Below are 19,174 nucleotides of genomic sequence, written 5' to 3'. Positions count from 1 at the left end.
TACGCAAACTACGTTTGGGTTTTGCATTGGGAACGCTATTTCACCGATTTAGCGGGATGGGAGCCCAAATAGCGGCTCCAAAAGCTTTGCGTCAGCAAACATGGTGGCACCCATCGAAGCGACGGCTCTAACCTAGCACTAAACTGGGTTCGATTCGTGGTGACGCGTGAAGTTCGCAAGCTAGAAGTGACTGCGGTTATCGCTTTCTCTCATTTAGCGTGTGTTATGAAGACTGATTCATTAGACGCCGCTGATTCCGAATTCGATTGTGGATTTTATGGCTCGTAGGCCTAACACAGCTAAGCTTGGCTAGTAAAGGCACGTGAAGTTGGTTTGCTCAAAACTAAGCGTAACTAATTGTTTGTTGCTTGCAGAATAACCTCTAAATTGTAATTAAACGTGAAATACACGCAAGTCAAAATTACTATTCTTATCATAATATGGTATATCTTATTAAAATATTTCTAATAACTTTTCTTTGATGCCGTAGCGGCACTGTCAGCGCAAGACGCTATCCGCAAACGTAAAACCTTATTCTAAAGCTCTTCACTCCTGTGTGCCCTAACGCTAACACCTGCAAAGCTCTTTGAGGCCCCAAACTATTGGGGCCCCGATTCTAAAACTGTCTAATGACGTAAATATACGGCACCGCGAACCAGCCCAAAAATGGTCAATGCCTTATATTTACGGCGCCATCTGTACATTTAAAAAGTGCGCCAATTTCCTAACTTTTTCTTTTCTGTCATGTGCTGCCACTATGGGGGAATACAGGGAATTTTTTTTGCGCTCCTCCCTCTCTCGGTTTTCATTGCATGGTTTGTTTTAGAGCTAGTTTGCTCCCACATGTCTATATATTACCGCTCGCGCATTGGCGTGTGCGCGTGCGGTGCGGGCTGCGGTTTGGGTTTTGTTCCACGGGCGGTTTTGGCTTCTTGTGCTTGCAAAACTGATGGCTGTCTCTCGTTACTAATTGGTCAAAGGGTGACCACCTCTTTCTCCCTCGTTTAGTGCTCGCAAGGGTACGCATAGAAAGGATGCCGCCAAGCATATGTTTCCGTTGCTTTCTTTCTTCTTTTTTTTTCTTTTTCTTTTTTTCTTTTTTTTGACACTCGCGAAAACTAATTGCTTCTGGTTGGCGCAATTCGATTACGCTATGGATGTACAATTAGTGTAAGAGCAGGAACATTTGAGTCTTGCGAAATATTCTCGTGTGCGCATTTTCAAGGCCTTGAACTACATGTAGAAAAATGCATCAAATTTTTTATTTTTATAAGTTTATTTCCTTTTTTATTGTTGTTATTCATGAATGAAGAGTACATATATACCAATGCAAAATATCTTTTTCTCACTTTATGGTCACCCTAGAAAAATTGCGGTAAATTTTTTTCGAAATAAGTCCCTAAGAAGAATTCGAATCTGCAATAAAAAAAATTGACCCTGGGCGGTCGCATATGGCAAAAACAATCTACCCTCAAAGGGTTAACTGTATTTTATGCAAGTGCCATGTTTATTGTGCTTCTGCATGTCATGAGTGAATTAAGAATTATGTTACAACTCCCATTTTTTACAGGTAACACAGTGCCTGTCCAAGCTAATGCAGGAATGCTGGCACCAGAGACCTGGTGTTAGGCTAACAGCCCTGCGCGTAAAGAAGTCACTGGCTAGGCTGGTGGTGGATTCCAGTTACATTGGAGGGAAAATGGTGTGACACCTCAGTATATTGTGTGGCTGGAGTACCAGCCTGGATGTGCAGTACAACAGCAGGTCCTGGAGGTCATGTTGTCTGCCGCTGTTGTTAGATGAGCAGGCTCAGCTACTGTAAACCCTATTGTTGCATCATCGTAAGATGTCTGCAATTGCATTGCTGCAGCCAAAAGGCCTGAAATTATTGTGGCAAGCAGGTCAGCCATTTGTAGTAGTGAGTTCGTGAAAAGCAATCTGTGTTGACACAGGCTAGTGAACATGACCTGCAGTGCCTGCCCATTGGAAGTAACGCACTTTTGCTGTCAATCCCTTCCGTCACTCTGGCTACATATGTGGAATTGATTGAGCTGCGATGTTGAAACTGAATGGCATGAATGGTGGGTCCTCGGTTGTGACCACGCTTCAGTCACTTAGCATTGACATTTTTTCCCCCAATTACTATAGTGTTAGTGATTTAGTGCCTTTTTGCTCACACCAGTCCTGAAATCGAAAGCCACCTGTGGGCAGCTTCTTCATCTCACCATGAGTGAGCTACATGCAAGCTCTCTTACCCAAGGAAATGTGTATCGCAGGGACACATTGACATCAGTAACCGTTATGGGCAGTCCTCTTCTTGCGTGGGCTTTGTTTCTCTAAGTGCCATTTTATACAGCTTTTGTTGTTGCCTAGCTTTTGTCTGGCTGCTTTTTGTTATCTTACGAAGCATAAAATAGCACTGACATCATTGGTGGATTTTTTATTTCATCAGTTTTTGTTTTGCTCTATGTGTACATTTAATCAGCTCTTTAAAGGTTTGCAGCATTCTAAAGGTCACAACAGTCATTAGATGGCTTGCAACACGTGGACAGAAGTACTCGTAAGTTGTATGAAAAATGAAAGCTGTTCATACATTCATACAAAACCAGTAAGCGAAAATTGCATGTTTTTTTTTTTTTTCTGCACAACTACTGCATACAAGCTCACATTTGCCTTACCATACCGATTCAACAGCATAACCACTGCAAAGTAATGCCTCAGCATTTTAGTACAGTTTGTAAAGCATAATTAGCGTTTTTATATGTATTTTGATGTCCCCTAGGATTTAAAATAAAGTCTATGCAGGTAAGAGAATTCATTACAAGATAAACGAGCTGAGTACATAACCACTGAGCTTATCAATGTTTTTTCTTTTTTTTTCATGCTGTTGCAGCTGTTGAATACATACGTTCCTTGTTTTCAAAGTGATTGTGAACAAAAGTCAGTTAGTTTCAAGCCTCCCACATTATAATGTGACAGCAGTGAATGCTATATTGTTTACCATTGAAGCCATTGCTATACAGTATGTCTGAAAAGGTCTTGAAGATCTACACTATTACTTCATGTGATAAATTTTAGGGCAAATAATGACGAATATGAAATCTCATATATTTTACTATCATCTTTCAAGTGCTTACCTAGTAGTGCCACATATGCAGTTTCAAACCTTGTTCTTTTGTTAGTGCTTCAGCAAAGACACTGAAAAATTGGTTTGATTGGTGATCAGAAATAATGACAACTGATGACGGTAATTATTTAAAAAAAAAAAAAGCTTGTGCATGCTGCAAAAGCAGGCACAAGAGCCTGGTTTCCAACATGCTTCTGCTGCCTTAATAACTGCAGCACATGCGTACAGAGTGTAAAATATCATGTGCTTGTGAAGCAGTCATCCCCTTGACTGCTTAAGTGCACTTTAAGGTGGTAGTGATTAGCCTCCAAGTCCCTACAGGCCTTATTTTAATGTTTGTCGCCACAACGGCTACTGATTTACTCTTGGCACATTCTTTAGTGCACTGTACTAAGACATGGTGCATCACTCTGTGCATCATATTCATTGTAAGTTCTAAACATGCAAGAACATGAGCATTAATTGCTTAATGGCTTGATTGAGCTGCTACTTCCCTCTTTAAAACCATGCAAATGAAGGAATGTTTTCCTAGCTTTGTATTGGCAGCAGTGTTATTTTTTCAGTGACATATTAAGGGTTCTTTAGACTTCATACTCGCAGTTCTTATTGCTTTTCACTGCTTTGTCACACATCAGCCTTCATACATTTTTCTCATGTGAACGTAACAGAGTACAACCTTTTCTTGTGAATATGTAAAAAGTGATATGTAACAGTTAATGTGTGGATGTCCAGCTAATTAACTTGAACATTGCTGTTCTAGTTAATGTACATACATTTACTTTTCTGAATATTGTGCCAAAATGTAATATGAACTTGTATATATAAATATGTATATATATGATGCTAGACATAGTCATCACCAGCTTTTTTGTTAAGTGGTTTGGTGGTAGCACGGCAATGTAAGCTATGAATTATTTTCCATTGCACCACTGAATCAGCAATGTGACACTCCCCCCTTCCCCTTTATTTCTTAAATCAAATTTAGTTGCATCAGTTGTGTCATTTCTAAATTTATTTGAGGTGCTGCGATCTACAGTCATATTTGATATGAGCTGCAAGATGGTGTCCATGGTTGAAAGAGCTCCAAGACTGCATGGCAGTTCCAACATACAAAATGTTGGTTTAATAAATATCGGGGATTAGCATACCAGTGTTTAGTTCTCCGATTTTGCATATGTTGGCAGAGATGTACAATCTTGGGACTTCTTCGACCATGGGCACCGTATTGCAGCTCATATTGAATGCAACTGTATGTGAGCATGAGGCAGAAAGAGAGAGAGAGAGAAGGAGATTCTTGATGGGAAGGAAAGGTTGGGGTAAAGTGCAGCGCAGTAACTGTCTCTCAGCAGAGGACACCTCAACCGCGCTGCACAGGGGGTAGGGAATGAAAGTAGGGGGAGAGAAAGAGCACCAGAAACAGCAGAGCTAAAGGCGGTCGGCGAGGCCGACAGCCTCGGTGAATGTCAGGAGCGCACGTAGAAGTGTCCTGTGTCGTGAAGGGCAGCCCGAGGGGTGCAGGGGGCAGAAAAATAAGTAAATGTTTTCATTCATGAGGAAGAAGCTTGGGGAGTAGCTATGTGCAGCAAATATCTGATGTGCAGATTTGCTGGTGAAGCCAATCCTGGTAAATAACAGTATCTGTCCGATTATCACACAGAGGAATAAACTGCATTAACGTGGCTTCCATAACTTGTTTCCACCACTACAAATTGTGTACCTTTGTAATACTTCATGTACTTTTATTTTATGGCTGACCAGCATGCTTGTTTTTTCCGTGCTTTGCCTTATAAGTGCTGCAGTCGTAGGTTTTTTTGTGTGGGCGTAGTATGTATGCCACTGGTCCACTGGTAAAGACAACCATGGGAACTGGTGCCCCCACCCCATTCTTCCAACATTTGTGTCACTCATGAGCTGTCTGTCATTGGTACCAGAATATGTGTATAAGTCATGTAGGCTTTGTAGACCACATAAACATAGCTAAATATCCTGCATGACAAGAACTATATGTTCTTTGTGAAATCGTGACTTTATTGATACTGTAGCCTGTGCCTTCTGGTGAACGTAGCCCAGTTCTTGGTGCTAAAATGCTTCACAGACTGCTGCATTGTGTCATTACGGCCCTTTGAGTGGCCAACTTGCACATTGTCAGCACAGTAATCAGCAGCCAAAGCTGATAGCTATCATTGCTTTGAGCAGTACCTGTATCAACCCACCTCAGAAATTTCCTTTTTTTAAAAGCATAATATGGGGCCTTAGGTTGCACTATATGGCAGTTCAGCCCTGTTGAATTAACATAGACTACCCTTTGAGTGTGTTGCAGTTGGAAAATTATTGCATTTTCGTCCATAGTTACACTCAACACATTTCTTTCTTCTCCATCTTGGGCCATTTCAGTTTGTCTTTTATAGCTGCCTGGAAGCTGTTGCTGCTTAATGTGCATGTTTTTGTATAGCTGTGTTGTTCACCTTCATTTATACCTGCATTAAGTTTACTGATGTCCCAACCAATAGGTCTTTACTTATTGTCATGTATGCATTGTATTCATATTTTTATCTCGTTATCTTGTGGCTGCCGCATTTATTATTTTATGGTGCATATAAATGAAACTGACTATGCTGAAGGAGTCCGACACCACGAGGCAATGTTTCTCGAAATCCAGTGGCCAAATTGTTATTTGAAATGTTTATTTTTATTCTTTTATTTTTGTCCAATTTTATTTTGTCTGACCACAGGAATTTTGTGTAATTTATTCTTTCTTGTGGGGTTAATGTAAAGGTTTCACGCTGTGGCACATGATGCCAAAGCTTGTTATATGTGCTCCTGACATTGTAACTCTTATGTATTGCTGCAAGTAGATCAGGAACCTTTTGCCCGCACAGTGTTTTCTTCATGCTACAAACAGGCCATTTTCCAACCATGTTTCAGTACCTATTGGACCCCTTCAGTCTCTGGTGCTTTTCACTGCTGCTTGCCTTGTTTTAATATGCCTTTGCATTTCTCACTTGGTGATTGTGGACAGCTGACAATCTCTCATTCACAGCCAATTGGGGTATGCTGGTTGTGCCTTGCTGTGCTGCTTTCTATTTGCAAGCTTAGTGGAGGATTGCAGGACGATTACTCAGCCCACGCTGCCTTTGGTACACACATGTGGCCTGAAGAGATTTCGTAATTGTGTGCACGCATTTTAGCAACTTCTCTACAGCTTCTTTTGGGCTGGAAGAGTTCCTAATAGTGCTTTTTGAATGTGCAGGTAGACCAATTCAGGTGTCATAATGATATTTATGTATGTTTGTTATGCCTGTTGTTTTCTCGTGTGCCATCAAGTATTTTTATTCAGCAGCTTGCATGATGCACTTTCAATGCCCAGAATTGCCAGGTACAGTTTTGAAGCTGCATAAGGATGCTTGTGCTGGTTGCCCAATGCAAACGGCAAGCGCAGCAATTTATGCCACAGCACATGATCCCCCCCCTCCTTTTTTTTTCCTTGTGCTTGGTGTTCTGAGGCTTTGTTATGTGTCGTGTGGGGTTATATATACTACTTCTAATTTTGTATCGAATGTGATCAGTTTGTGGTATCGAGTTGTACTTTCACCTCCTCAATGGTAAGCAACCTGACATTTTTGTGTGTTCAAGATGCTATGCTGCGATGCACAATAAGCTATAATGTACCCTGTCAAAAATTAGGTGCCCTTTGTGACTCTTTCCTGTGTATTAAACTTTGTGACACAGAGAGCCGAGTGTGTGTCTACATTTTAGTAGCACAGTCAGGTGTGTGTTGCATTTAGGGTTGAGTATTTTTGGAAAATTTTCCTTTCAAGTTAGGTATTTTTAGTTGAATGACCATTTATATGCTTGTTTAATGGTACTTTGGCACTAAGTGCAATATCACGAGCCAGTATAACATAGACAGTATGCCTAAGTAATGATATTGTGTTATCCCTTTACTGCAAGAAGCATTGTTTCTGCTGTAACCAGTTTATTATTAAAATGAGTGCTAATGTATCCTTACGTATTAATGCATGCTTATTGTGTACTGTCCTTATGAAACTTGGAAATTAATTGCAGGATAGTGTACACATTTGCTTTGTGTTTGGTGCCATAATGACTTTGGGAACTAATCTTTATGTATCGTAACTGAACTTTCACTAATGAGTTCACCTATTTTTGGGGTCTTTTTAGTTTAAAGAAAAAATTCCTCCTGTGGATAGTGCATTGTCTAATGCTATTTGTATTTGGCCATTTTCGTTGCTGTAATATTTCAGTTTCCCAAACATTTTGTCTGAGTCATTGGGTATGGGATAAATATTATTACCTTATGTGTTGGCTGAAGGTGCATTCACTGAGAAATCTGTGTGCTGTATAATTCTGCAGTTTCATACCATTGAGGATATGGAAATGAACTCCAAGTCATAAGTCTGTGCAACATTGATGTAATCTTGTAAGAAAAGTAAATGTACATTTATGCTGATGCATGATTTGTACAGTTTTTCTTGAAGCACAACACCTGGACAGCAGGAACTTGCTTTATTGGCTTTTGACAACAATATTACTAGTTAGTCAAACACATTTCAAACAGTGGAACACACTATTTACAGCAGACATTTCAGACCTATTTACAAGAGAAACATACCAGACCAAATGACGCATATATAGCACCTTTGGAATAGCCAAGAATCTTGTGGCTGCAATTCACTGTTTGGCAAGAGAGAAAAATGCACAGAACCTACATTCTTCATCCTTAGCACCATTCGAAGAAAGAACAACATAATCACATGAGAAAGTGGTTGATGCCTGACAAATGAAACAATGGAAAGGCTGAATGAAACAGCTCAGCCAACGTGATATTTTATTAGTGTAACAGTCATTGAGGGTAATGCACTTGCAACAGGAAGTTCATGAACCTTTAGAACTTTGTGTGAAGCTGCCTCTCATGCTGGTGGCCAGCTGCCTTGCTATTACACATTTGTTTAAATCTCAAAAATTTCTAAAGGCCTCAACTACTCAGTTGCAAAGTGATAAAGCAGGCATTGTGAGTAAGTGATGTGACGCTTATCCAGAAGACTTCACTAAAAATGTTTGTTGTTATCAAGAAGACAACGAAATCGCCATTGAGGTGTTAGGTGACAAAAGAATGGACAAGTGACCCAAGAGCAAGAGTTCCAATGCCTTGTATGTCTGTTCTGTGCTGCCTTGAGTAGGGGTTGGGCATTGAAGCAGAATCGCACTTCCTTCAGGATTATCAACTGTCTCGCAAAGCTTTCACATGCAGCACTGTCAAGCTTACTTGTGCAGCTTTCAATGGGGATTGCTATAATGGATAACATGCACCTCGTAATACACATCCCTGCATTCAGACTCTCTCGGCAGAATTTGTCAGAGATGGCGAGTTGAAGTGCCGCAAAGGGATTTAATGTAAGTGCAAATAATTCCAGCCTGTTAGCATTGTAACATCGGCCATTTCACGCAAGTGACTTGGGTTTTGTGTTTTTAAGTATGCCCTTATCGAAACAGTTGTACACGAAAGCATCAACTGTTTGAGTGCAACTGCCTTCCTTAGTTTGTTGCTGCTGCCAGGATTTAGAGAAGGTGCAGCTGCTTTTTCTAGTTTACTCAGCTGCCTGGAGAAGGCAATGTCCATGTCAGCGGAGTCAACTATAATAGAGATGGCATACATGTTCTTGTGGGAGAAAGTGAGGGGGGGTGCGCAGAAGAGAGGGTGGTTAATGCTTAAGTGCACAATGGCAGTGTGCAGTGTATTATTTCATGCCAATTTGGTTCTGGTAAAATAATTTTAATACCGATCCCACGTATACTCTTGAGTAGTGCTTCTTAAAAATATGTTTTTAAGAAAATTTCCTAATGCACAGTAAAGAAAACAAGAGAAGAGCGACGTCATGGTAAAAAACAAGAAGCTTGCGATGTGCTGTCATTTATCTAGACGGCCATGAAGTTTTCGCATTGTCTTTAACAGATCACTTTCAAGTATAGCACACCTGCCAACCTGTGAACATTAAAATTCATAAAATTCCTGCAGCCTCAATAAGAAAGAAAAGAGATGGGGGGTGGGGGTGGAGTGCATAGTAAGCATTCTTAAGCGTTTGCTCATGGCGCACACCTTTTATGAGATACACATGCACTTTATTAATGCTGAATTACCTTCAGACACTGCGCATAAGTAGCAGTGCAAGTAGCAGTAGATGGCCTCTTGGGCTGCCACAAGAGGGCAGCACAAGTGCCATCACCTCCATTATGCCTCCTTTACGATAGATGCCTGCAGCGTGATGCTATATACCCGGTTCCGTGCCCTCTCCCTTTTCTCATTCCGCGAAAGGCAACCAGCGCCGTTTATGGGGCATGCCTGCAACCTAGGTCACGTGCTGCAGCCACTGAGATTGCCATGACAACTATTACCGTCACGGAGGCCCGCGAGAACGCTCGCTAGCAGACCCCCGCATATAGGCACTATCGATGCGCCGGCAGTAAAACCCCTCAATAAAAAACAGAAGTAGCGCCATCCTTTGAAGATTGCCGCCGTCCTCCTCCCCTGCGCGTTCTCTCGACGCCCGGCCCTCCCATTGGCCGAACGCCGTCACGCGCCTTTTTTCTTGCTTGTTTTCGCTTTCGCCGTCATAGGGTTGCCGAACATCGCGAGCGGCGCACGCAGACTCCACTTTTCGCGCCTCCTCTGTGCCTTTCTAGCGTAGTTCCGTGTTCGCGTAGCCATGTTGCTGTGCCTTGGGATGCACACGCGTGAAACTGACGGCAAGTGACTCTTCCGGATTCCATCTGCGAAGCGAGGCGCGGAGGAAAGTCAACATTCAGACGTCCTCTCTTGATGTTGCTGCAGCCAGTCACGATACAACGTAAAAAAATTCCGATCAAAATACGGCCTCAAAAGCGCGAACGACACGTAGCCACAGCGTTTGATTCGGAGAGCGGCTGTTAGTTCGGCCCCGCGTAGAGGGAGCCGAAGCAGAAGAGAGGAGAGAGCTAGAGTTGCTGTATATGCTACGTGCTACCTTTGGTAGCACATACAGTATGGAGAGCGCTACTTTTATTTAGAGGCATGGAGGGCATGGAGCCGGCAGAAGCATTCGGCTGCCGCTGCCGCTGGAAGTTGAAAAGGCAACAAGCGCCGCCCCACGGAATTTATGCAGAACTAAGGAAACCGCCGAAAGCGAGCGATGCGGCAGCAGGCATTGACTTATACATTTCTTTTTTTCAATCTTGCACCATGTCACCTTTCAAGAGCGTTTCGTAAAACTTCACGCAAGATTCGTAAAATCGTAGCAAATTATCTCGTCGTAGATTTTACGAAATATGCGGTAGAGTTTCGCGATGTGCTACCGGGAGCGACGCCTAAAAAAGCTTCGTCTGAGCATCGCTCGCGAGTCTTTGTAGCCGTGCATCGCCATAGCATGAGGCTGGTGGAAGAGCATCCTTTGACGCCACATTTATGTAGCCCGACCTGTCAATGCTGAAAATGTTAATAATGTGACGTGACAACAGCATGGATGTGAAGTGAGTCTGTTCGAAATTTATTTTGTCATGCCCGACCAAATATATGGCCGGCCGCGGCAGCCTCGTGGCTTGGAATTTTGCTACTGGTCGGTGCGCTCCACAATCGCGCGCGATCACGCGCAGCGGTCTGAAGACAGAAAAATATCACTGTTACCGGCTACTTTGATCCAAAGCGTCCGACTGATGTAAGTGCGGACAGCGCATGGCCTGTCCCTGCACCTTTCCTTTGGCACTCTGGTATAAGCGGACGAAAGCAGCCTTGTTAAGGCATCCATCTTGCATGCAGACTTGCCGACATGGAGATTGTACGCCAGTCGGCCTCCTCGCGCGCTGTGTCTGAGTGAATACCATTAAGGAGTAAATCCTATAAGTGCAGAGTGTGATTCAAACGTCAGCGAAGTGAATGTACGTACCGATAAGCGACTTCCATGTCGTTTCGTAATGGTAGCATACACTTTCTCCTAGACACACTGGCGAGGCAGAACTACGAAGACAAACGCGCCTTTGTGGGCTAACACTCAAATGTGGTTAAGTGAACATGAATGATCCCTGAATGCTCAATGTAAGTTAAACATGTTTATGGCTTAAAGAAGTAGGCACATTTTGGCCCGGTTATCGGACGCGCTGACAAGGCGGATTCGCTAAGTCACCGAGACCAGCAGCAGTATTCGCGCGATGAAAGGTAAAATAAGGAGTGCGAATACGCAGTGTCAGCGGGTCGTAAGGCCACCTGCAAAAATTTAATCATTCAGCCCCTTCGCAGTATTTAAGTGGAATCGTGCTGCGGGAGGGAAAGGGCTTTTAAGCTGCGCGATTCCACCGTTTTGAGGGGAGAGGCCGAATGGTGAAATTTTTTCGCGATGCTGGAAAAAGAAAAAATCTCGTTCATCGTCATTAGTTCAGGAGCCTATAAGTCAAACCAGATTAGAGCTTTCCCTTTTTGAGCACTGGTAGATCGTAGGGAAGACTTTTAGGAAGCCGCATCGCCGTCTTTTGCTTGATCCACAAGAAGGCGGACAGCAAGCAGGCAATGACGAGGAGGGACAGGAGTACGACAAGGACGGACGCGAATCCTGGCGCAGACATGCATATGATGGAACTTTCATGCTCCTCTTTTACTAAGGGAGCCGGGTGGGTATCGTTGGAACCCAGGCTGAATGCCAAGTCACCAGCTGAGACAACGCGAATCACTCTGTTCACGCCAATTTCTGCCATTTCCTCTTCTTCTTCGTGGTACGAAACGTCTCTCTCTTCCCTGGGCCGGCCAGCGGACTGGGAAACATGGTTAGAGTACAGCGCCTGCTTGTCGGGTGCCGATGAGTCGACGGTCGCTTGCGCCGAACACTGATCCGGGCATTGATACCGGCAGATCTGTATGGTGCACTGGAAGTGGACTTCCATTGTATCAGGAAATTTAAAGGCCTGGAAATGTGCGTACGACAGCACTGTCGCACTGGAACCGAAGTTCCTTATCTTTGTGAACCGGCTCATTAGTTTTGGTCGCACGACGCACCCTTGGCTGTCAACGAGCTCGATGGGCGCCCGCTGCCCGTCGTGCGCAATGCAGTTGCGTACCAGCATGTCGAATTTGTTCTCGTCGTCCTTGATGGCCAGTACCATCGTCATAGTCTGGCCGATTTTGACGATGCCGGCTACCTCGCTGGCCCAAGGCCCTTTGCCAGCTTGTATCTGCATCCAGCAGCCTACGTTGTCACCTGCGAAGTCGGCGCGCACAACGTCGAGCATGTCGACTGGGAAAGGCCTGAAAGTAACCGCCTTCTCGTAGTTGTTGTGCCACGTGCACCTCAACTTGCGTGCTTGGTCCCACACCTCCTGCACCTGTGGATCGTACTGGACGATAATGGTGTTCTCGAAGAAGCTGCCAGTTCCAGAGTTGCCACCGTCGTAACCGTAGAGGCCATTCTGCGTGTTTCCAATGGTGCCACAGCTGTTGATCGATACATCGAAGTATACGCTTTTGCGGCCTGAGCCCGCCGGCAAGTGGACACAACTACCGTAGCTGTAGTGGCCTTTGCTGAAGATTATGCCGTGGAAGGGCTTGTCGAACTCAACCACTACCTTCATGAGATTTTTCTCGCATTTGACATCAAGGTGGACGATCTTGGGCATTTCGGGTTGAGGCAGTGGCCACGGCTCCTGGCCTTGAGCCTGCGTTGCCAAGTCCGTCGGCTGCTGCGGATGCACGTTGTGGTTCTCTATGTACTGGTGATGCTGCTCCTCAGATGCACCGCCGCCGCCGCCACCACCACCGCCACCTCCACCACCATGGTGAACAACTTGTGTCGGTTGATGGTGGACATCGGGATAAGCATGGTGATGGTGGTGCCCCTGCTGTGGCTGCTGCTGCTGCTGCTGCTGCTGCTGTTGGTGCTGTTGGTACTGCTGCTCGTGCTGCTGTTGCTGCTGATACTGCGGTTCATGCTGTTGCTGCGCTGACTGATGTTGGTGCTCAAAGACTGGCTGAGGCGGCTTTTGGAGCTTGTTCGACTCCCACTGTGGCAGATGGATGGCGCCCTGCTGAAGTCCGTTGTTGAACAGCTGCGGCAGGATGATGTGGCCGCTTTGTATGGGTATTTGGTGTACCGGGATAGGAATGGCGTCGAGCGGGTATCCTTGTTGCTGTGCATGGTAGTGCTGCGAAGGAAACACCTTGTTCTCGCCTCCGCCGTTGTCCTTGGTCTCCATCTCGGAGGCCTGCTCACTCAGCTCTTCCTGCACGCCGACCTGCTGCTGTTGGTCAGCCGCACCCTGCTCTGCGTCGCCTGCCAGCACAGCCTGCGAGCAGAAAAAAGAAATAGCAATTTTAAGATATTTAACACGTGAAGAAAATATTTACCTGCATCAACTGATACCAGCAGCTTCAGGTTTATGGCGAAGTTCCCAGTAGAGAACAACTGTGTTAAGTTGAAAACTTAACAATAAATAAGTTCAGCTTCATTGCTTTTTGACATTGAAATGAGACTACTAAAATGTCTATTCTCCTTCAAAATACGTTTGGATCGCACTTCAATCCTGGGTGGATAGGCCGGAAACATGTATGATGTCCGTGCACCATCGTAAGCGAGCACAGGCTTTGACCCAATTGCGTATGTCGACAGTCGCCTTTGACACGTGTGCGCACGCGCAGCGTGGCTGCGCTTATATAGAGGGCTCTATACAACTAGTACAATTAGGGTGAACTAGGGTGGTTGCTTGGGCTAGTTGGTAATTCATGATCAAAAATAACGTACAGCGCGAAGGACAAGGACAGCGATAGACGACATACACAGCGCTGACTTTAGCAAATATTAGCAATATTAGCAAATATATACAGGGACATTAAATTTAGTGACCACCTGACTAAGGCCCATATTATAGACCTGTCATTAGGGCTGTTTTGGTAGCGAACAGCGTGGTAACGACACGACCGGTGCGTCGATTCGCACATGCGGTACTTACGTAAGTTGTTGTTTACATGTCTTTCACAGTTTTGCCCTTAAAGAGCTGCGCTGAATTGGTTTGGGAAGTGGCGGAGGTGAAAAGGGAAGGGAGACAGCGGTGATAGGATAGACTTAGTTATCTACATTATGGGGTCTGATGCTTTCGCTGGTACACCCGAGATGAAGAAGCCTGGTCCCAGTGGCTGTAGCCTCGAGGTCATTCAATAGTTCATACAGTGACGGCCATAGCTCGTTGGCGGTCGCAGCGCTGCTGTCTCGGTAGTGCCCAGGTCTGGAGGGAGATCTTCCGCTGAGAGCGAAGCAAGGGCCATTTGCCCGGGGCCAGAAGACAGAGGCAGTCCCCGATTAGGTGTTAGAGGTCCGCCCGGGTGTTGCGGGCGCTGCAGGTACCTGCATGCGAACGTTCCAGGCTTCGAGGGTCTTCCTATTTTCTGCGGAAACGCTGCACGAGGAAATGAGTAAGGAGGGTTCCAGTCTGTGCCTGCGGGAGCGAAACCTGCTGCCGATGTAGCTGCTTGAGAGGGAAGGGGAGGAATATCCATGGGGCTGGACGTAGTGATGAGATAGCTGCGCCGGTGGCGTTTGACTTCGGATATTGCTTCCGTGGGATCGTACCACTGAATGTGTATTTACGTGTCTTCAGGTACGTTGTTCGGCAATTGTTTGGTCGGTTTCGACTGAACGGATATTATCACGGCGCACGCTAGTCAACGGTCCCGTTCATTTCCTGGTATGCCCATACGCCCCGGGATCCAGTTAAATGCAAATCGTGGCCTTGGTCGCGCTGACGACGTACGTGGAGGCGGAGTTGGACCACAGCGGTGTCTGTGCGAGTGTCCTTACAAGATGTACAGGCGTCTTGAGAGTGTAAACACTGACGTGGTGCTTAGCATCTCTTGAAAATTTGTGACCAGTGGATTCGGTATGCTTGGCAAAATCTAGGATGGCATATACAGTTCTGCCCTAGACCTGTGGACGACATCTCTCGTGAGGTGGACTTTACTGCCCCGTTCAGTTGCTTTCATATTTGTCCACGCCGGACTAATCATTGGACCCTCCTCTGGTCCTCCAATAAGAGCATCCACGTAGACTATATGGCACCTACCATAGTGGTCGTTGCCCTCGCGTAGTTGGTGTTTATATTTCTTATGGCGTTTGACGTAGGCCTGTCACCTGGCCGATTGACTTTGTTCCATATTCTTTGGCAGTGGCGTGGGGTCTGCAATCCGCCTTTTGCGATGCATTGTGGCGCCATCGTGCGGTGGCCACTAGAAACAATTTTGCAGGCGCCGCTTCTCGCCGCGACAGCCGCCCCACGCGAGACTATCGCGACCAAACAAGCAGCGTGTGAGACAAGGCCGAAACAACGTGTACGCGCCGTCATATTTTGTCATCGTCAGCTAGCCATCGAGCACGCTGGTGAATGCTTTCTACCCGGAGGTTTCTTCAGCGTGACTTACGGCTGTAAGAAGAGCTTCGGCAACGCTTTACAAGCTCCTCCTTGGCCTGAAACGGCTGCACCTGTGGCGTAAAGTGAATAAGTAATAAAACAATATGATACGCACAAAAGCGCATGACTCGAATATGGCATGAGGTGCAGTTCTTGAGGCGAATATCACGTTTCACCACTGCATGTCTTGCTTTATGGTGTGCCATGTGCTAGGCGTACATACATACACAGGCAGTGGGGAGGCCAACAGAATGCCATGTTGCATTTGCATACGTGATTTACCCTCATAAAGTTTGTGTACATCTACAAAAATGCCATAAAAGTGTGGCTGGGCCTTAGCTAAGGTTAAGCCTGGATATATCGAAGCGAAAAGGTTCGGTGATGCTTATTGTTTAACTTATGATTATGCTTTATGATTTAGCCTATGGATATGCCTATGGTTTAACTTACGGATATGCTTTCGTTAGCATATTGTTATGCTATACGTGGTGCATTGTGTAGTTATGCAAATTGCTTATCAATGATATATACCGTAAGTTTAATGCAGGATTATTAAACTTCTTTATTCATCATTGTTGGGCACATTGTCTTGCGATTTCTGTACAGCCATAATCACAGCTCTCTGTATCGGTAGTATCACTTTCTTCGCATTCCATGTTGAATGCGCACGCCTATCCTCTGGCAAGCGGTGATATAGTCGGCCTCCGCGATAAAGACGCGCTTGCGGCGAACGTCAAACGATGACGCTTAGCGCGCGGCAGTGGCCACCTGCGCCGCGCGTGAAGGTCAGGCGACGGAGTCGGCGGCGGCCAGCTGCGCCGACATACGCCGGCTCGCGCGAAGCGCGGTGTTGACTAGCGTAGTGAAGCTTTTCGCTTCAAAATGGTCAGAATGACCAAAATCGGTGATACCCCCTGTTTGTGGGGCGCCTGTATTCCTTTTATGCCATCTTCGACTGGTCGTTTCTGAGCGCTCTGGAGCGCTCTCGCGAGCGGCGTTGTCTTCGGCTGGTTGAAAGAGGGTGCCCACCCTGCGTTCGGCTGGTTCTTCTCGATTGCTCTACTCCACCTTCGAGCGCTCTGAGGCGCTCCGAGCCCTGTCGTCGGAGCAGTCGTCGAAATTGAAACGTCATCGCAGAGCCGCGTCGCTGCTGTTGGCGACGGCCCACCGTAACCTAGGCAACCTAGGCCACTGCGACGAACGCTCGTCCCGCCGGCGCGTCCGCCGGTTTTCCCGGCAGCGCCGGGAGCTTTCGATAAGCGAAACATCGGACGTTGGTAGTAGTCACGTGGTTTAGCATCTGCCATTGCCTCCTCCGAGAGCGACTCGCACGTTTGGCTTGCGCGCTCGTCCTCTACCTCTGAGCTCGGGGAACGCTGGATCTGCCCGACTCTGCTTCGGGGGATGGAAGCGACCAGCCGAAGATAGCATTAGACCGCGCCGCGGTACGAACATAGCGGCCGACCGCTATGTTTTTTTGAACTGGTGCGTGTACACAAACATCGTCGGTATTGTCACGCAGTCGTGGCGGCAACGAACATAGTAGCAATGCTGTAAAGGACGAGACTAACTTTTATTGGCCGAACATGTGTCCACAAAAAAACAGGCTACACTTGAAGCACGGCGATAGCGGCGAACACAGTCGGCGATCGTCGAAATCTGATCAGCGGGTCAAGCGCGTCAGCGTTTATACATGAGCCATCGAACGTTCGAGAGTAATCGGTCGAACACCATTCGCATCGCGCATACGTGCAATCAGATTATACAAGGTTCGGCGACGACAGACAGCGGATAGAACGATCGATAACATTCGAGAAACTTCCGATACATGCGGGCGCGGCCCGCGCTGAGCGATAAGATTTGTTTGACGTTGAAAAGCGGTCACCCGAAAAAGATAAACAATAACACGTGTCAGTATGAACAGATGTCTGGGCGACAGCAAAGGCGCCCCTGAAATGTGTCAATTGCACAGTAAGACGCGCCACCCGATTCCAGAAGATGCCGCACAAGTGAGCCTTAGTACATACCGTACTACATCCCGACTCGCTAAACGAACATAAAAGCCTTCTGCAAGTAAATGTGACTTTACTTGGTGCCGACAAGAAGGACGAAACGACAACTAGCAACGACTGTTAACTAGCACTACCAGCTACTTCCACAGTGCATGCTGTTTCCCACGTCAGCCCGGCAGTGCAGGTGAGCTTGGCTCAGACGGATAACTACGCCGACAGCACGAGCATTCGCTGAGCGTTTATATAGCTGTAATTGTGCACGGTGTGAAGTTGCGAAATGACGGCGTCCTATAGCGACGGACGCACAGAGACGACAGAAAAAAAAAAAGAACTTCGCGTTTTACATTACCAGGTTGCGCGAGCTCAGAGATCGTTTGTCTCGCTAGCTCAAACATACATATGCGTCTTCGTCGAGATTATTCGCATGAGTCAGTAATGACAAAAAGAGAGAGCTAAACTGCATATGCCACTACATACTTGTCACAAAGTGCAGCCCTAATCCAGGCTTCACGGCGCTGTCGATCGCGTTTTACCGACGGAAATCGGAAAATCCGCATTGCCCTGCTGGGTGGTCACGGGAAGTGCAGCCGTAAACGAGACACAACATTGGCATCGCGCGAAATTTCGATGGCATTAATGTTCGAAAGGCGTTCCGTGCGCGCGGCAGCGAGAATCGCAAGGCTGACGAGTAAAATAACTTTATTTGAGTTCCGGCGAGGACGCGAACTCGTCGCGCACCCGGCTAGTCCCACGTCGGGACTGGAGCTCCGCTATTGTGCTTTTCACAGCATTGCTGTAGTCTGAAGTTGGATTAGAGTCGAGTTTTCTGTAATGGAGGTGGTTGCTCAGTTGTTTGGAAGTTTACGCTAGTGAAGTTTATCTGTCGCTCCTTAGGTTAGTTCTCACGCTCAACTATCTTGAATTCGATTCTATTCACTACCTGCAAACTTTCGGCACTAGCATGGGAACACCATTCGCTCCCACGTATGCGAACATTTTCATGGGACAGCTTGAAGCAGACCTGTTGAAATCCTACCCTTTAGAGCCCCGCACCTATCTTCGTTACATTGACAACATATTATTAAGATATGATCGAGCGATGCTCAAGAGACGGGCCGCTGCGAGAATGAAGATGAAGTTTGTCGCTGCCCTTAGCGCGAGCGAGGGTCGGCCTGGCTGTCTGGCTCCAGTGTAAATAGCCTGTAAATAGCCTCTATCGTCTGTGTCTTTTCACACGTAACATTCTGGTGGAGGTGCGGGGTACTTCACAAGCCGCCACCTTCTCTCGTCTCGTTACTCTTCTCTCCTCACCACCCATTCTCGCCCACTTCGACCCTGATGCCCCTACAGAATTGCGTACAAATGCCAGCGGCCATGGCGTAGGTGCCGTCTTAGCCCAGCGTCAGCGTGGCCAGGATCGCGTTATTGCTTATGCGAGCCGCCTCCTAGCACCATCGGAGCGCAACTATTCCATTACGGAACGAGAATGCCTTGCTGTTGCCTGGGCGGTTGCGAAGTTCCGTCCTTACCTTTACGGTCGCCCTTTTTCCGTAGTCACTGACCATCATGCTCTCTGCTGGCTCTCTTCGCTAAATGATCCTAC

At 46.4% G+C, this 19,174-nt stretch overlaps 2 protein-coding genes across 3 annotated transcripts in view; one reads left to right on the top strand and one right to left on the bottom strand.

Annotated features, from left to right (window-relative positions):
- tkv (serine/threonine receptor kinase thickveins) overlaps window positions 1–7,595 on the top strand; it is a 64,474-nt gene extending 56,879 nt beyond the window's left edge. Inside the window, exon 11 of the mRNA XM_070540722.1 lies at window positions 1,571–7,595. Within this exon, the coding sequence (XP_070396823.1) occupies window positions 1,571–1,708 (138 nt within the window). The 3' untranslated portion in view covers window positions 1,709–7,595. The remainder of the gene's footprint in view (window positions 1–1,570) is intronic.
- The window catches only part of LOC139061129 (uncharacterized), a 73,537-nt gene continuing 61,900 nt past the window's right edge, over window positions 7,538–19,174 (bottom strand). For both annotated transcript variants that reach the window (XM_070540714.1, XM_070540716.1), the window contains exon 3: window positions 7,538–13,444. In XM_070540714.1, coding sequence (XP_070396815.1) covers window positions 11,573–13,444 — 1,872 coding nt within the window. In that variant the 3' untranslated portion in view covers window positions 7,538–11,572. The remainder of the gene's footprint in view (window positions 13,445–19,174) is intronic.

Source organism: Dermacentor albipictus, chromosome 1, assembly GCF_038994185.2.
Source record: "Dermacentor albipictus isolate Rhodes 1998 colony chromosome 1, USDA_Dalb.pri_finalv2, whole genome shotgun sequence".
Classification (NCBI taxonomy): Eukaryota; Metazoa; Arthropoda; class Arachnida; order Ixodida; family Ixodidae; genus Dermacentor; species Dermacentor albipictus.
The sequence above is the reverse complement of the archived record's forward strand: the minus strand, read 5'-3'. Positions and strand labels throughout refer to the sequence as shown.